The 16,831-nt window shown below is 44.9% G+C and overlaps 4 protein-coding genes across 4 annotated transcripts; 3 read left to right on the forward strand and 1 right to left on the reverse strand.

Moving 5' to 3' along the window:
• Positions 1-28: 28 nt before the first annotated feature.
• LOC115246459 (cyclin-dependent kinase 17-like) lies at positions 29-3,853 on the forward strand (the record flags this gene model as incomplete). The annotated part of the gene is made up of 9 exons (XM_029831786.1): positions 29-173; positions 425-545; positions 625-722; positions 868-973; positions 1,115-1,157; positions 1,460-1,550; positions 1,625-1,702; positions 2,102-2,223; positions 3,466-3,853. Coding segments are annotated over 8 exons (786 nt in total), but the record flags the coding sequence as incomplete, so codon positions are not given.
• A 2,216-nt stretch (positions 3,854-6,069) lies between these two features.
• LOC101073282 (parapinopsin-like) lies at positions 6,070-7,650 on the reverse strand. Its single transcript, XM_029831790.1, has 5 exons — positions 7,326-7,650; positions 6,906-6,996; positions 6,593-6,830; positions 6,273-6,515; positions 6,070-6,201 (listed from the first exon to the last, which is right to left on the reverse strand). Exons 1-5 carry the CDS (start codon positions 7,648-7,650, stop codon positions 6,070-6,072), a joined length of 1,029 nt encoding a protein of 342 aa, XP_029687650.1.
• Positions 7,651-8,464: 814 nt separating this feature from the next.
• On the forward strand, positions 8,465-12,927 carry LOC115248163 (probable ATP-dependent RNA helicase DDX20). Its single transcript, XM_029831788.1, has 11 exons — positions 8,465-8,723; positions 9,020-9,114; positions 9,443-9,611; positions 9,696-9,810; positions 9,885-10,027; positions 10,178-10,316; positions 10,528-10,586; positions 10,823-10,905; positions 10,996-11,101; positions 11,473-11,574; positions 11,654-12,927. The coding sequence occupies exons 1-11, from the start codon at positions 8,528-8,530 to the stop codon at positions 12,754-12,756; spliced, it is 2,310 nt and encodes a 769-aa protein (XP_029687648.1). The 5' UTR covers positions 8,465-8,527; the 3' UTR covers positions 12,757-12,927.
• A 313-nt stretch (positions 12,928-13,240) lies between these two features.
• LOC101073732 (D(4) dopamine receptor-like) lies at positions 13,241-15,055 on the forward strand. The gene is made up of 3 exons (XM_029831787.1): positions 13,241-13,580; positions 13,625-14,283; positions 14,715-15,055. Exons 1-3 carry the CDS (start codon positions 13,241-13,243, stop codon positions 14,877-14,879), a joined length of 1,164 nt encoding a protein of 387 aa, XP_029687647.1. The 3' UTR covers positions 14,880-15,055.
• Positions 15,056-16,831: the final 1,776 nt, after the last annotated feature.

A 16,831-nucleotide genomic window follows, 5' to 3' on the forward strand; every position in this document is an offset into this window, starting at 1 on the left:
TGCAAATGTACAGAAATATTAACAATATCTCCTGTTCTCTGCTCAACAGATATTCCTGTTCCAGCTGTTGCGGGGTCTGGCGTACTGCCACAGAAGAAAAGTCCTGCACCGAGACCTCAAACCCCAGAACCTGCTCATCAATGAGAAAGGAGAGCTCAAACTGGCAGACTTTGGTAATTCAGCACTCAATCAAGTCGTCTGGCAGCCGCTCAAGTGTAGAAGCACCACATGCAGGACAAAAGATCACTTAAGTTTACATTTCAATCCTGATTGCAAATGTAGTCTCTGTTTGACTCTGGTGTACCGTTTGCAATGCTTTTTACAGATGATGTATTCTGAATTTAAATCGGAGGGAAGTTCAAATGTGGAACCACATGAAACAGCAAAGTCAATGACTCTGTCTCTGTGCTTTGTTCAAATTGAGGTTTGGCGAGAGCCAAGTCTGTCCCTACAAAGACCTACTCCAACGAAGTGGTGACTTTATGGTACCGGCCCCCCGACGTGCTCCTGGGCTCCACCGAGTACTTCACATCCATCGACATGTGGTGAGTGAAGGCAAACCCACTGCAGCCGCGCATTTTTCCCTTTGTGCTTTCTTACACGTAGCGCCCTGTTTGTGTTCAGGGGTGTGGGCTGCATCTTTTATGAAATGATCACCGGGAGGCCTCTTTTCCCTGGGTCCACTGTGGAGGACGAGCTTCACCTCATATTCCGCATCCTGGGTGAGACGGCGCAGTAGATTAATGCCTCGTTTGCAGCTCTGCTACTTTGCAGTGTATTATAATTTTGCATGAGCACACCGGGGTCGCGTTCCTGTACGTGCTCCGTCTGCGGACGTCATTTCACTTGCAAATGTGGGATCGGCAGGTACTCCCACGGAAGAGTCGTGGCCCGGCATCACCACCAGTGAGGAGTTTAAAACCTACAATTTCCCTCAATACCAAGCTGAGCCTCTTGTCAGCCACGCACCCAGGCACGTCTTTGCATTTCCTCTTCCTCACCCCAACATGTATTTTAAAAATGCTTCTTAGAATCCTGTATTAACAAGCACAATCTGACAATCTTATTTTTCCATCTTGCTCCCTTTTCCCCCCTTCTCTTGGTTTGGACACAGGATAGACAACGATGGTCTGGACTTGCTTTCAATGCTCCTTCAGGTAACCTATGAGATTTTTTTTATTTTTTTATGTAGTATTGTTTTTTGTAAGTATTTTGATACTGGCACATGATGTCACTGCTGCTGACCTTTGTTCCAGTTTTAGATTTAAATCCAAAGTGTGACTTGGCTTTAGAGGCACTAAGTCACACTGCAGCAGCACCACTAATGCCCCTTAGAAAATATGGTGCCATTTACTAATTAGCTGATTTTATAGCCACCTCAGAGGATCCAAAAAATCAAGCAGTATACACACGCACAGCTCAGCCGTCTTAATCTCTCTGTACATCTGCGTGTCTGCAGTTTGAAGCCAAGAAGCGGGTGTCAGCCGAGGACGCCCTCAGACACTCGTACTTTCGGAGCTTCGGGGATCAGGTCCAAACACTGGCAGACAGTGAGTACAAACGCTGCAGCAGGTCGACCTTTCAGTCTGCAAATGTTGTCTCATCGGCCCTCTGTCGTCTTCAGCTGCATCCATCTTCTCCGTAAAAGGCATCCAGCTCCAGAAAGATCCGGGGAAGAAGTCCTCCATGTTCCCAGAGTCGGGTAAGTTCTCCAAAGAAGGAAAAGGAGTGAGGGGGAAACAATCGCTTCTCAGGGGAAATAGAGAGCTGCTCTTCTCTCTGTCTGTTTACTGCGTGTTGCTGTGTGGTCACATAATCCAGCTGTTTCAAAATACGGGCTCTTTAAAACATCAGGTGAATACAGTTTAATAAATAAACACGACTGTGTTCTGTTAAACTCCAAACTTCACGTTAGCCTCACATTGTTTGTGATTTCCCATCTCGGGGCCGCGTCTGCGACTTTTTCCACTTCTCACGATTACCTGTCTCTTCTCTCCTTCCCTCTCTCTTTTGCTGCAAATATTCCTCTTTTCTTTAATCCTTCCTGTTTCCCATGTGTGCCCCACTGCCACCTGCCCCCTCCCCCTCATAACCCTAAAAGCTGTGGCCCATAAGTTGGGCTCGGCACCCTCGCAGTACTTCCAGGGAGATGGAGCCAAGCCCAGGGCTCAGAGTCACAATCTCTCCTACAATTCCACTGGTTGAGTGGCCTCTGCTGTTCTGGTAAATACGCTCTTTCATTCTGTCTGCCTTCTAATCAACCACCTTCACACGACCTCTTTTCTTCTCCTCATTTGTACATTTATGTCCTGGTTTCATATCTCTCCTAAATACTTGTTGTTTCCTGTTTATACTCCCTATGCTTTCATTCTAAAGATTTTCTTCTCCTCCTTATTTCTCTTCCATCCTCGGGCTGGTTCTGCCTTTATATTCCATGTGTCATCTCACCTTTCACTCACCTATTCCACGTTTTTTTCATAGTGAGCCACTTCCAGTGTTTATTTCAGGGGTGAAATAGGCAACAATTAATTTATATATAGTTGTATTTTTTGCTGCATTTGACTGAGGATTTAGTTTTTGGGTTTTACTGGTCAGGTTTTATAAATGTCTGTTGCTTTTGTATGCAGTGGTTGTTTTACTGCAGTGTGGAATAGTAATTAGTTTAAAGTCAACACTGTTAATGAAGCATAGATAATAACACCAAATGTGTTTGTTCAGGTGCCCTTGTGTCTGTTTTTATGTTTTTTTTAAATTCTGTGTACACATTTAACCAATGAACATTGTTGATTTACCTTTCTCATTTAAGCTATTGAATTATATAGCTCAACAATTAAAAAAAGAAGCTCAGGGCCAAGTAAATAAGACACATTGAATGAAACAGTCTTTATTTATTTATTATTCTAAGTTCATTTTGATGATGGCAGATAAACAGCCTTTACTAAGCAGACCAATATTTTCTGGTTGTTTAAACATACATCAGCGTTCTCATGCCCAGTTTCGCCCCATGACTGCAGATGTTTAATTATGAATACATAAACTCAAACTACTTTTAATCTAATTATGCTATTCGTAGTGTAAGTCACCGGGGAAAATATTAAACAATATAAACATGTCAAGAATATATTGTTTTGAGAACATTGAGAACATTACGAATTAGCATATGTTTTCTGACCTTAAGGCCCATTGCACAGTATGACCCTTTCAATATGATTAAAATTATAATTTTGCAGAAGCTTTATGAGTTGATTTTGTAAGTGTGAAGCTGTTTTGTGATCAAACCATCCATACGTCCAAAATATATTTAAAGAAATACAACTACACACTCCCCTCTAGTGGTTGAGGCAGCAAACTACAAATCCAGTAAAAATATTTGGAACTTGCAAAAGGAATTGATTTTTTTTGCAATAACACAAATTGAGAATTCAAAACTTCTCTCTCTCTCTCTCTCTCTCTCTCTCTCTCTAGCCCAGGGGAAGAACAGGAGGCAGAGCGTATTGTTTTAGAGCTGGCGGGGGCGCCGATGTAAAGACGGGGAGACGTGGATCTGTCCTGCCAGACATGCATTTAATGACTCTGCCACAGACACTGAAAGAAAACAAGTCCTACCACACACCCCACCAACACAAACACACCACACACACCACGCAGGCTGAAGAATTCATGAATACCATAGTCAAAGACTCAGCTCACCTCTTTAAATGGACAGAAATTCAAGAAGATAATGGAGACTGAGCTGTTCAATCTATTTTGTTCATAACGTGCATCATTCTAAATATTTGCACTTAAATCGTTGACCCTTCGCCTACCCTTGAAGCCTAATCCCACGATTGTTAAAATGACACACAAACATAAAATATCCTATATCTCTCAGACACACAATACACACAGATGGATCACTTGAAATTTAAGAGTGTGTAGATCAATGGAGTTTACAGAGATAAAGACTTAGCACCTTATTCATCCAGCTGAGGTCAGGGTGGCTGTCATTACCTCACCAGTCACTCAAGCAGAGTAGGATGTAAAGAACCTTCTAGGTAGCATAATCATGAAAGAAGCAATTTAAACATACCAAAAACAGAGGAGAGCTCAGTATTTAGTCTCACCGCAGCATAATTGGACTCTTCACGGCTTGTAATAAAGTAAAGAAAATTTCCAGGTTGATAATTCCATCCTTCTCTTGCTGTAAACACAGCGCGAATGCCCGATGGTACGGTTCCACATGAGAAGGACGACTTGTAAGGAGGTGCAGTGTACAAATCCTCTCCTGCTTAGTCTTAGACACCCCCTCCTCTTGCCTTGACTCAGAAGTTGTCTTGATTTGTCGTGCGGTGTGTGCAGGTGTTGATGTTGAAATATTCTGTTGCACCTGATCGTTACCTCTTTTTAGCTCACGTGTATAACGTTTGACAAACCCTGGCCCGCCCAACTCTCCGTGCATTTAGTTTACATTATTTCCCCCTAGTTTGTATATATCTTACCTGTCAGAAGCAATGATGATTTCAGGATGTTGATCTCAGTCTTTAATGGGTTCCCCGCCGGGACAGTTGGGTGACTGGCTGGAGGGGAGCGTCTTGCACATTCCTTAAGCTCAGGACTAGTGTCTAATGTCATTTTGTGAACTCTGTGAGGTGCAGCGGGTGTGGTGTCTCCCCAGTAGGGCATTGGACGTGAGCTGAAACCCTTGATTCAACCTGTTGTAACCTCTCAGTCCTCCTCCCGATCACCCTTCCTGCATCTTTACTCGTCATCCGCTCCAGCACGACCTAAGTCACGGCCCTGGCAGTTTTCTTTCCCCAAACACCTCATGAGCTCGTAGCGGCGCCACGCTCGACACCTTCGAGAAGATGAAGAAGCAGGTGGGATCGCTGCAAGGATCTGCCACAAGTGGGACCAGAGCGCTCTCACCCGAGCACAGGTCCAACTTGGATGTAACAGGACACAAACGTTATGAAGGACTGGACGCAGTCAGACGCTGTTGCCGCTCCCTGCTGTTGTTCTTACTGTGAGAAACAACGGGACCATCCCTCCCATCAGTGGACACACCAACATATACTGCTTGTATATGAGATGGCCACTTCTGCATCTTCCTCATCCTTTCCTGAAAATCAGAGATCTCCCACCTGAGCCCACCCTGGACAGACTCGTTCCAGAGCGTGGCAGTATGTAGCATGTACATAGACGAGTTCCTCACGTTGTATATAACAACTGTACAGGTTTGATACAGTTATTCACACTCTGGCTTTTATTATTTTTTGGTTTTCTTTAATCAGCATCACAGCAATATTTCTAGAATCATTGGAGAATTTAAAAGTACGTTTCTATGGGTGGGCTTTTGTTCTTTGTTTTGCTTTGCGAGTGGGCAGTGCGACTGAACGATCAAAATTGTGAGACTTGACTGAAACCAACGACAGGTTTGTGCTTCCTGTTACATGTGCTGGATCCAAACGGCTGGAGGGACGTGTCCTGTTGCAAGGGGAGTAAATCACACACTGATTATTTAGATTTTTATGAATGAAAGCCATAAAGGTCACATGTAGGTGTGTGCGAGAGGTCTGCCGCGTTCGAGTGCAGAGCCTCAGAAGCAAAGCGGACATGTTAAACATCAAAACAATAAAAAAAGAATAAAATACAAACACAATGGCCTTTTTCTTTCAATTCTCTCTAAACCTATAGTTTTCTTTACTTCATACTTTCCATGTATATTGTAAATAACTACTATTAATTCATAAGTTTGATTAGAAGTAAGTGGTTCTATCTGTTTCATTATAATTTACACAACATCATATTCAAGCTACTTAGTTAATGGAAACACTGATTAAAAGGCTCTAAAAGAAAGGAGATTATTTAGCTCCCAGTGTATACAGGCTTTACAATCTAATTACCGTACCTGATGTGGTTCCATACCATAATGACGGCTTTTCCTGTCGATAGCGATGACCAGAGAAAGTTTACAGCACACGTGGTTCATTAAAATTTTATAAACACATTAAATTTCGGAAAACCTCGCTATATTGATGTGTCATCACATATTTCCTTCCTGTCCCGATGGTTAATCTGATCCTGATTAATTTAAAGATCCTTTAGGGGAGATCTTCTGGCTCTTGCTTGTAGAAGCACTGTGGTCTCCCCCTCTGATGTCTGCAGGTCAGTGATCCAGGCCCTCCGCCCGCAGAGGACGGTGTTGATGGCACATCCTCGGAACTGCCAACAAATCAGAACTCCTCAGATCTTTCTTTCCGTCAACTTTGTGGGTTAATAAAAGTGGAAATTACCTGTCGGTTCATGAAAATGTAAATGATGGGGTTGTAGACGGTGCTGCTTTTAGCCAAGTACACGGGGATGGTGGCAATGATGGGGTTGATGTATAAAGTAGAATCCATGACAACAGCGAGGGCCATGGCGGCGTATGGTAACCAGGTCAGGAGGAAGGCCAGCACCATGACCACCACCATACGAGCCACCTGCACCTCCACACGATTTGTGCTGCCACCCTCAGCCACCTGCAGCCTGGTCACCTGGGACACAAAATACAGGCCTACAGATAGAGGGAGGCATGTATGAGCAGGGGGCACCTTTTCGGGACTGTGCCCACCTGGCGGAGGGTCCAGAGAAGCCGAGAGTACGACACGGTGATGATGGTGAAAGGCACAGCAAAGCAGAACAGCAGGTATATAACAATGTAGGACATGATCCCAACGTCACGGCTGTACCAATTCGGAGCACAAGAAGTTCTGACCCCCTCAAGGTCAAAACTTCCCCATCCAAATAAAGGGGGAGTGTTCCACACAAAGGACCAGACCCAGGAGAACACCACCCCGGCAACGGCATGTCTGAGGATGGCAGAAACCCGTCATAGATAAAGGTTCTAATATATACCATGAATAATAATAATACTGAAAGTGTACCTGGTCTGGAAGAGGACTGCACCCATGGGATTGCTCACAACGACGTACCGTTCCACAGAAATGACTCCTATCGTACACAGACTTGCTATTCCTTCAAGAACACAGGATCATTTTATTCGGGTCAGCCAAAAGAATGAGAAGCTGAGTTTACCATTAATATGTTGACAGCTATAACATCCTCTCACCTTTTTAAACCTTTATAAATTATACATTTACGCCAAATAAATACATTATTAGATGTGAAATGTAATTAATTGTCTCTTGTTGGACCAGGTACGCAATTTTGCGTGTTTTATTTTGATTTTATCTAATTAGGATTGGAATTTTTTTTACTAATGTTTATCCACTGCTAGAGACATTAATCAACATTAATCAACTTTCAAACTAATTTTCTTTTTCGTGGTCAGTGTAGAGACTTACCAAAGAATGCAACAGCAAAGCCCTCCAAGACGCAGCCCACGCGTCCCAGGCTGAAGTATCCCATCGCACTGGTGATGGTGGTGGGAATGCCTCCGAACAATGCACACCCCAGGTCACATATGGCCAAGTTGACCAGGGCGTAGCTGAGTGGCTGTCTCAGCTGCCTGTGCTTCATGGTTACCACGATCACCAGGACATTGAGGATGATGCCTCCTGCAGACAGCACGCCCATGATGAAGGCCAAAACTGTGTAGCCGGTCCGAGACAGAGTCCCTGAACTGACTGAGAGAGATGAAGAGTTTCCCTCTTGGATGCCCTGCTCCATTTCACGTTGTTTAGGTTACAAAACGACTGGTTCATTTACAACTGCATTCAATAAGTAGCCTAATGCTATTAAGAAAAAAAGGAAAAAAATAATCAAGGAATGAAATTAATTTAATGAAGAAAGAATGATATTCTTCTCTTTAGACTCTGCATGCTTGCTGCTCTAATGAAGTGAGACCTCCTCAATAAGCCCATGAAGATAAGTGTAGCTCTAGATTATGACATTTAATGTCATAGGGAAATCTGCTCGGATCCGGATTGGGAAGACAATAATTCTCTCTAATATCCTGTAAGACACCACTTTCCATAATTGCTATTGCTTTACAACTGCCTCTTGAGTAATGAAACGTTCAGGAATTTATAAACTACTTAAGAGAGATTCATTTTGGGGTATTATAATTAATAAACTGTGCCATAAAAATAGTTGCTGCCTTGCAGAACGGAGTATAGTTGTATATCAACAGAAGTTAAGATATATGGTGAGAAACATCTTAGAGGTTAACCCGGGACTCTTACCTTTGGAAGGGGTTACACATATTGTGGTATGTTTTAGCACCAGTCACATGCATGGGCAACAAAAATCTTAATACAAAAAGAAAGCTTGCAACTTAGCCTAAAGATAAAAAGAGGGACTTTATGTTAAACTTATTTTGTTGATTTATTTTACTTTTAACTGCGCATGTCTTTTGTTGGCATTTTAATCAGTATGTAATTCCCAATTCTGACCTAAAGGTGGCAGTAACGTGCATATAAGTGTTGTAATTCAAAGAAGAAAAAATGACATTGCATAGTCTCGACACAAGGGGCGCAAGAAAAGCGCCCACAGCTCTTCAAAGCAGCCGTCTTCTTCCCGTCATTGGCGGTGGTAAACATTCAACATGGCCGCCCCCATGAAGCGAGCTGCACACGACATAGAAGTACGAAAGAGAACCGATGATGTACTGTTGTCGGACGGGATATACTTCAGCTCTCTGCTGCTGTCTCAGGCGGTTCTGGATGGATTGTCCTCCTCGGGCTTCCAGAAACCCTCGCCGATCCAGCTGAAGGCGATTCCACTGGGCCGCTGCGGACTCGGTGAGCACCTAAATGCACATAAAATTGTCCATATTGTAAGCGTAATTAAATATTTCAATTTAGGTACGAAGATATTTATTAACCGAAAACAGTTGTGAATAGGTTTTGTGAAAGGAGATTTAGAGTATCATTGACTGTAGGCCGTGATTCCACTGAACACTTTCATAATAATTTTATAACGTCTCCGGAGACTAAGAAAGCTGCACATAACTAATGCCGTGTCACTCGGCTACATTTAGTTTTAACCGTTCACAATTGGGTTCCTGGTCATCAGATTTCCCGATTTTCTCTTTCAGATTTGATCGTGCAGGCCAAATCTGGCACAGGGAAGACATGCGTGTTCTGCACCATTGCCTTAGATTTTCTGGTTTTGGAGAATCCTACAACACAAGTGAGTAGATTTACACAAAAAGATTAAAGTAAAACAGGACATACTAAAAATGTATCACACTACTTAATTTTTTTTCCACCAACAGATGGTCTTTAATCAGATGGAGTTAATCAGCTCGGTCTCCAAAGAGTAAATGAAAGTGCTCAGTTACTGCTGAATTGGCTGTGTTTTAGTGCACGAAATCTTCTTAGCTGAGGATGGGGTCTTACCTCTAGGGGGTGGAAGTACACAGCACCTGCTAAAGCTTAGGCAATCTGAGCCATCTGGATATGAACACCTGTTTTTGTTCCCCAGAACATTAAAATCTTTCTTTGCTCTGATCTCTCAGGTTCTTGTCTTGGCTCCAACACGTGAGATCGCAGTGCAGATCCACTCTGTATTCATGGCAATTGGCTGTGCCATGGAGGGCCTGGAATGCCATGTTTTCATTGGTGGTAGAGCTGTGAGTCAGGATAAACACCATCTAAAGAAGTGCCACATAGCAGTGGGCTCACCTGGTAAATGCTGGTTGAACATGAGCGACTGATTTAAGCATCGGGGTACAATTTTGTGAGTGTAACCCTGCGTATGTATCTACACAGGTCGTATTAAGCAGCTGATTGAGCTGGGTATGTTATCAACCTCCAGCATCAGACTCTTTGTCCTGGATGAGGCAGACAAGCTGCTGGAAGAGGGCAGCTTCCAGGAGCAGATAAAGTAAGATTGACCACAACATATGTCATCAATCACATCTGAGTAGTTTGAGATGATCTTCTGTGTTGTCTCTGTAGCTGGATATTTTCCTCTCTTCCTGAGAACAAACAGATGCTCGCCCTGTCTGCCACCTACCCAGAATCACTTGCTCAACACCTCACCCGCTACATGAGAGAGCCTACTTTTGTCAGACTTAACCCCACTGACATGGGTCTTAAAGGTGAGTTTATTATTTCAGGCAAATAACATGCTAACTTTTTAAAACATGCTGTACTCGTTATGAAAATTTGCCTTGTCAAAAAGATGAGCACGAGTTTTGTCCTTGTATTAATCTTTTCCTCTTCATATCGAATTTTGTCGCCCCCACCAGGTTTGAAGCAGTATTACAAGCTAGTGCAGTCCCATTCTTTACCTCACAAAGTTTTTGAGGAGAAGGTGCAACACTTGCTGGAGCTTTTCAGTAAAATCCCCTTCAACCAGGCCCTGGTGTTCTCTAACTTGCATACAAGGTAATTCCCCTTTTAAGGATAGGTTTTTGTCTTTTTTTCCCCCATTTGTTGCAAACTTCCTCAGTAACTTGAATACCAACTTGTCTCAATCAAAACAGGATTTTCATTAAGCTTTCCTTCTTTTGAACTTTTTTCTTTGTTGTTGATTTAAATAACTATTACTCTATTGAAACCTTTCATATCATATTGATGCTTTCTATTGCTCCTACAGGGCTCAGCACCTAGCAGACATCTTATCCTCCAAAGGCTTACCTGCTGTCTGCATCTCAGGTGAGATTCAGGAAAAATTGATGAAGAAACTGTCAAAACACAATTTTCTTCATTTTTAAAGAATTTCAAAAGGCTGATAGTTTTCTGGTTCATTAATGATTATTGTTGGCGTAACAACATTTTAATTATATTAGGGAGTTATGCCAGTATTATAAATGAAAAGTTTAATAAAGATGGCCTGACTGACCTTTAAGTTGCTCTGATCTAAAGTAACTGTGTGTGATTTTTCTGTGCAGGTGGTCTGAGTCAGGACCAGAGACTGGAGGCCATGTCTAAACTGAAGCAGTACCAGTGTAGGGTGCTCATCTCCACAGACCTGGTGAGACGGTCTCCTGCATCAGTGATGTTCCTGCCTTTACTCCAGTTAGTAATAACATACTTCTGATCATGTGTGTTTTCCTACCTTCAGACCTCCAGAGGTATAGATGCAGACAAAGTCAACCTGGTGATAAATCTGGACCTGCCGCAGGACTGGGAGACGTATATGCATCGAATTGGACGAGCTGGCCGATTTGGTTAGTGTCTACATAATTTCTACTTTACTGGAATTTCTACTTTACTTTATCGGGTTATTTTGATATCTTGAGCCCTATAAGTTGCTTTTCTGTTTTGTTGAAATTTTCCTTGTTAAGCATAAGCATAATTTTAAGATTGGCCTCAACCACATGAGTGTTGGTCATCTTTACACACCCAGCAAGGTCAACAGGTTCCTCATCATTCATTTAATTATAATAATCTGTTGCCATGGAGATAATGATAATCTGTTGTCATGGAAACGGGGGCAACGCTCTCTTGAACGTACAATGTCAACTGAAGGCCACAGCTGCCATTCTGGGCCCCTGTTTTATGTCTATTTTTTAAATTTTGTCTGTCCTTTTATTTACAGGCACTCAGGGGCTGGCAGTCACCTACTGTTGCCATGGCGAGGAAGAAAACAAGTTGATGAGCATTGCTCAAAAGTGCAGCCTCAACCTGTCTTTGTTGCCAGGTGAGTATTTCTTTTTCTTGTGTCTTTTTTAAAAATATTGGATTGGCAATAATCAGCTCCTGTTTGTCCTTCCTTGTAGCCGTCCTGGAGTCCAGGTTGATGGATGACCCGTGTGACTGGGATGTCTGTGCTGAAGCTGCCACTCCTGTCACCTTAGCCAAGCTGTCCTCTAAGACGGAGAGGAAAAAGCATCCAAAGTTAGCTGTTGATCCGGGTGAACAGTCCAACGGTCACAGGAAGCCAGAAAAGGCACCTCCAGCGCCCACACCGGCTGCAACCTTCGAGGAAACTCGGAGAACTCTGGCATCAACAAAGGAAGATTGTGTGCAGGGTGCACAACAGGCTGGGCCAACCCGAAAGGAGCTACAAGACCGCCTGCCAAAGATCCCCCCGCTCAGCTCATTCAAAAGCTGCAGACCCAGGTTTGTGACTCTGGAGGAGGCAGAGCTGGACTTCCACGGCTTCATCACCACAGGCCCTGGGAGATCGGTAGATGTCATCAGGGAGTACGGAGGTCAAGAGGATGGTGAGCACAGTGTACACAACGAATGCATCACGCTTGATGATGATTCAAGTGAGTGTTTGAAGCTGTGCAGGAAATGGAGGAAATCAGGTCAATCACATCCAAGGTCAATCTCCAGTTCTTCAAGTTCACCTTCTGACAGGAACGTTGAGAAAGTAGCAGCAGTGTCTGAGCCTCAAACCGAAGCACGACGGGCAGCGGCTGTGCCCGCGGCCAAGGAGGAGCCAAAGCACACCAGTTCTGAGGCTTCAGTGCCACGAAAGCATCCATCGAGTGATGCAACTTTACCAAAACCTGAAAATTACAACCCGTCTGGGGCTGTTAAACGCAGCACGCGAGGCGATCAGATGGCATGGAAATCCTGCAGCGAGGGTGAGTCGAGGAAGGTGAGAGAAAGGTGTGGAAAACAGAGGAAAGATGTGACAGAAATGAGGAACAGAGAGCACGTGGGGAGAAATGAGGGAGAGCGCGATGAGGAAGAGGAGGAGCGGAGCGCCGAAGCCTACTGGAGGGCCACCTACAGGGCCTGGAACGACTACTACGCCTCTGTGTCTGCTTTTCAAAGTCAAGGTTACCCAAGCTGCTACGGTGCAGCCCACAGCTGGATGGCAGCTTACCGTATGAATGCCGTCTACATGGAGGAACTCCTGAAAGACTAATCGAAAATATATGTCTTGGCTCTTATGAGCATCTGCTTTGATGCTTTTTGTATGATTTGTTTGGAATGATCGGCAGTTTTTCACCATTTGTGCACATTTGCTAAAGCATTTTTTCCATTGTAGTTTTATAGGTTTCCTTTTCCGGTTTATAAATGAGCTTGAAGGTGAAAATAAGAGGTGCATTCACTGATAATTATAATTATGTCTGCAATGGTAGCAGCAAGGTCAATTTCCTTTTTGAAAACTCTTCAGCAAGGTCAGACATCTCCACATGCCCCCTGATTACAGGCTAATCAACTGCTGTGTGCCCAATCAATGCAGAGCAGCACGGAGCTTCAAATAAGTCATTGAAACTGAAGTTCCACTCCAGCTCAGGTTGATTATCTCATAAGTTTAAAACAACATGCGCTGCAGGTGAAATGTTCTTTGGTTCCTTCCCGAGCATCCAGCAAGCGCTTTGAAATGCTGAAACCTGGAGGGAAATATGGATGAGTGCGCCTTCTGCAACGCGACAAACGCGCAGCGCGCCGAGACCGCCTCGGATAACCTGTTTTTCGCGTTCAACTGCGCGGTCTTGACCTTCACCTTGCTCCTGGGTCTGCCCGGGAACTTGTGGGTCTGTTGGGTGGTTTTCAGGACGAAAAGCCTGCGGACTTTCAACAACGCGCTTCTGGTCAGTTTGGCCGCCAGCGACCTCCTCAAGTGCTCCGTGGACACGCCGCTGTTTCTGCTGTCCCTGCTGCGCCGGGTGACGGTGCCCGTGTGCGCCCTGCAGCAGTTCACTTACGCGCTGTGCAGCTGCGTGCAGCTGCTGACGCTGGTCAGCATCAGCGTGGAGCGCTTCCAGGCCATCGCCTTCCCCTTTCAGACCGAGCGGAGGAAGGCGCGGGTGCGTCTCTGGATCCTCTCCATCTGGGTATGTGGTTTATTTTGGCTGGGGTCTCTTTGGCTCTTTCCAGAGAGGCGCTATGCCGCCCCTACGTCCGGGAGCTCGGCGAGGAGCGCCTGCCATATCTGGACCTATTTGGCCCCTACGTGCTGGTGCCGGTGTGGGGACTGTCACTGATGGTCATCGTCATTCACTACGTGCGGATATTTAAGGTTGTAAGACGGCACCGCAGGAAAGTTGTCAGTCGTGGAGTCCGGCCGCGTCCGGTTGTGTCCGCGGCCATCTGGAGCATGTTGAGCGACTCCCCCGCAGCTTCGCAGACGGCCCCGCCGCGGCCGTTCGGGTCTCTGCCCTCCGGGGTCACCGGCAGCCCGCTGCCTCCGCGCCGGCCGGTGCTCTTCGTGGCCGCGGCCGGTGCTGCATCTGGGGGCTCGTCCCCAAGAGACACTCCAAGGAGACGTTCGGCCATCGTGGGAGCCGTGTGTTTTCTCACACCGGGGGCCAAAGAGCGCGGGAAGAAGCGCATGGAGGGCAAACTGGCCCAGCGCTTCGGGTACATTATCATCGCATTCACGCTGTCCTGGGTGCCCATGGTGGTGATCTTACTCATGAACGCCATATGGAAAGACACGGACCGAGTGAGTGGAGCAGCTTTTTGTTTCCACGCTGCGTTATAATATATTAACTTGTATTTAAGGGTACGTTTCCCACCCACAAGAGATTACAAACGGTGTGAAGGTCAGAATTATATATAAAGTGTGTTCGCTCAAGTTATCAATTGTAATTATTAAATCCAAGTGGAAGCGTAGCCTGTCAGAATCAGACAAACGAATTAAGATGAAGCACTTTGACTTTGTTCATTGCATTGATCGTTATAAAATGAGCATTTTTCAATTGTGGTTAAAATCTTTTCCTGATTATTTGCAGAGAATAAACGCATTCTAAAACAGGACTTTCAAATGGAAATTTCAAATATTAAAAATAAAATCGTTTAACCCTGCAGACTACGATTTTGCTGTCAGCATTTCAAAACATATCCCTTCTGTCTATATCTACTCCCCCCCGACAGTTGCTGATGCAGCTGGAAACATCGGCCACCGTGCTGACGTGCGTCCAGGCCGCGGTCGATCCACTCATCTACACTTTAGTAACCAGACAGTTTCGCTCAGAGCTCGGAAAGATCCTCTCCTCCATCCCAGGGTGTCCGCCCAAATCCTGCAGGTGTAATCCGTGAAGACCTGCGCCTCCGCTGCACATCTGCCACCAGGGAGCACATCTGGAGCCACAGGCGGCCCTGGCGTTCACGAGTCAGAGGCAAGTGAAGAAGAGAGCCAGCAGATTTAGTGGCAGATACAGATGTTTTATCAGGCGTTTTCACAGTCGGGACACAAGACAAGGTCATAAATAATATCAACACCTGACAAAACGCACAGCAGTAGCCTCAACAACGACAGAACGGCAAAGTAAAGAGGGAGGGGAGAAAAAGGACTGGAAGAGGAACCCAAGCGCTGACCTCTGTTTCCACTGGAAATGAACATCACAATCATTTGACACTTTGACAGAAATTACCCTTATCCGGGAATTCAAATGTCATTTAAAGTAAAAGTGAACAAAGGAATCTTCAATAAGTGTAAAGTAATGTTTAATCCTGAACCGAGCAACAGTGCTCGGAACCTCACTGCCGTCAGCCTTCAGCGGGTTTGTAAGTGTTGGACTTGTTGCTGTGAATATGAAGTCAATGCCTTCAACCCCATGAAATAATACTCGGGGGGGGAGCCCTGCTTGCCTGTGCTTGTCTTTCCTTCAGGCATGATCACAGACAGCCTGACGAGAGCTGTTGCCAGTGGAAACAGTACTATTAAGTCACTGCACGCCATTTTAAGTCTATGGGACATTTGGCTTTCTTTGACAGGAACCTCGGGCACAGAAGAGACAACTAAAGCTCAGCAGAGGCGCTTGACAGCTTAGCATCTTGTGCACTGCTAATGTGTTTTTATGTACAAATGCAAGTGTAAAAGATTCATCTTTCCGCCTTGCAGTCATATTTTTTCATTCTTATTTTAAAGGATGTGGTACAATATGCTGCTAGTTAGGCAGTTATGTCAAATACGGCCCTACCTCTAAATAAACAGAGCAGCAACACACAGGCAGATTTACAGCATCCCACCAATCCCAGTATTGCTTTTGAAATATGCTGTAATGTGGGCTGGACGGTGAGTGATCAGCACGCCACCGGCCCCATCTGTGTGCTCTTGAACAACGTTTGATCTCATCCCGGCGGAGCAGAGGCGTCTGAAGCCGCTTCGTCCCATTGCTGCGGGAAATCTCATAAAGACAAGCTGTTTTTGGGAGCCGCCGGTTGCTGGGCGACGTCCCTGGTGATAAAGGCAAACAGTGGGGCACGGAGAGGGTAGCGGAGCTAAAAAGGTCAGCATCCATTGTTATAAAGGTCAGCATTGAGGGTAAATAATACTAAAGTTTCTTTTGGAGTGACTTCAGAGAACAGAGTAGCACACGTATTTTTTTGGGTTATTTTCTTTTTTTGGTGACAGATCGAGGACGTCTCCAGTATTGTCGCTGCCACCCCCATCACAGCGGACCGCTCTACTTTAGGATCCCCCAGAAGATAAAATTAAATAAACTCATTTGAAACACCGAGGAGGACAAAAAGTACAAACACCAAGTTTCCTAATCACATAGAGTACACATACCGAACAACTGTGGAGAAGAAAGAAGGAAAAAGGCAAAACAATACCCGACGAGTCTGGGGAGGAAAGAACATTAACAGCTATAAAGACGGCTGAAAGTATACTGTTGTTCACACAGGAAGTGGGCATACAACAGGACGACAACAAGAGATAAAGAGAAAAACGCAGAGGAGAAGAGAGAGAGACAGACTGAGGGGGGGAAAGAGAGAAGGAGAAGACAGCATCACTGGTTCTGCCAAACAATGATGAAATATTACAAAATATTCTATTCACAATATTCACAAAGAACCCTACTCAGCACAAATTAGTGTCAGAAATTCTCAGCAAAATGCCTTGTGCTTTTAATTGCGGTGGCTTGAATTCAGACTTTGTTTCGCTGTAAGAAAATTGGATTGTTCGAGGTCTGCCGGGCAGAAACTGGCAAACCAAACAAAGGGGGGGGGGAGGGTTTTGGAAAAACCAAAAAACAGATCTGCTT

Source organism: Takifugu rubripes, unplaced genomic scaffold, assembly GCF_901000725.2.
Source record: "Takifugu rubripes unplaced genomic scaffold, fTakRub1.2, whole genome shotgun sequence".
Lineage (NCBI taxonomy): Eukaryota > Metazoa > Chordata > Actinopteri > Tetraodontiformes > Tetraodontidae > Takifugu > Takifugu rubripes.

What these genes read in the sequence shown, in the direction of transcription:
- LOC101073282 (XM_029831790.1), bottom strand. Translation starts at nt 7,650, where the DNA reads ATGGAGCAGGGCATCCAAGAGGGAAACTCTTCATCTCTCTCAGTCAGT. An exon ending in GCAGTCCTCTTCCAGACCAG is followed by an intron (nt 6,831 to 6,905) that starts GTACACTTTCAG and finishes TGCCATCCTCAG; the next exon opens with ACATGCCGTTGCCGGGGTGG. An exon ending in TTCTCTGGACCCTCCGCCAG is followed by an intron (nt 6,516 to 6,592) that starts GTGGGCACAGTC and finishes TTTGTGTCCCAG; the next exon opens with GTGACCAGGCTGCAGGTGGC.
- LOC115248163 (XM_029831788.1), top strand. Translation starts at nt 8,528, where the DNA reads ATGGCCGCCCCCATGAAGCGAGCTGCACACGACATAGAAGTACGAAAG. An exon ending in ACTGGGCCGCTGCGGACTCG is followed by an intron (nt 8,724 to 9,019) that starts GTGAGCACCTAA and finishes TTTCTCTTTCAG; the next exon opens with ATTTGATCGTGCAGGCCAAA. An exon ending in CATAGCAGTGGGCTCACCTG is followed by an intron (nt 9,612 to 9,695) that starts GTAAATGCTGGT and finishes GTATCTACACAG; the next exon opens with GTCGTATTAAGCAGCTGATT.
- LOC101073732 (XM_029831787.1), top strand. Translation starts at nt 13,241, where the DNA reads ATGGATGAGTGCGCCTTCTGCAACGCGACAAACGCGCAGCGCGCCGAG. An exon ending in GCAGCTGCTGACGCTGGTCA is followed by an intron (nt 13,581 to 13,624) that starts GCATCAGCGTGG and finishes TTCCCCTTTCAG; the next exon opens with ACCGAGCGGAGGAAGGCGCG. An exon ending in TATGGAAAGACACGGACCGA is followed by an intron (nt 14,284 to 14,714) that starts GTGAGTGGAGCA and finishes CCCCCCCGACAG; the next exon opens with TTGCTGATGCAGCTGGAAAC.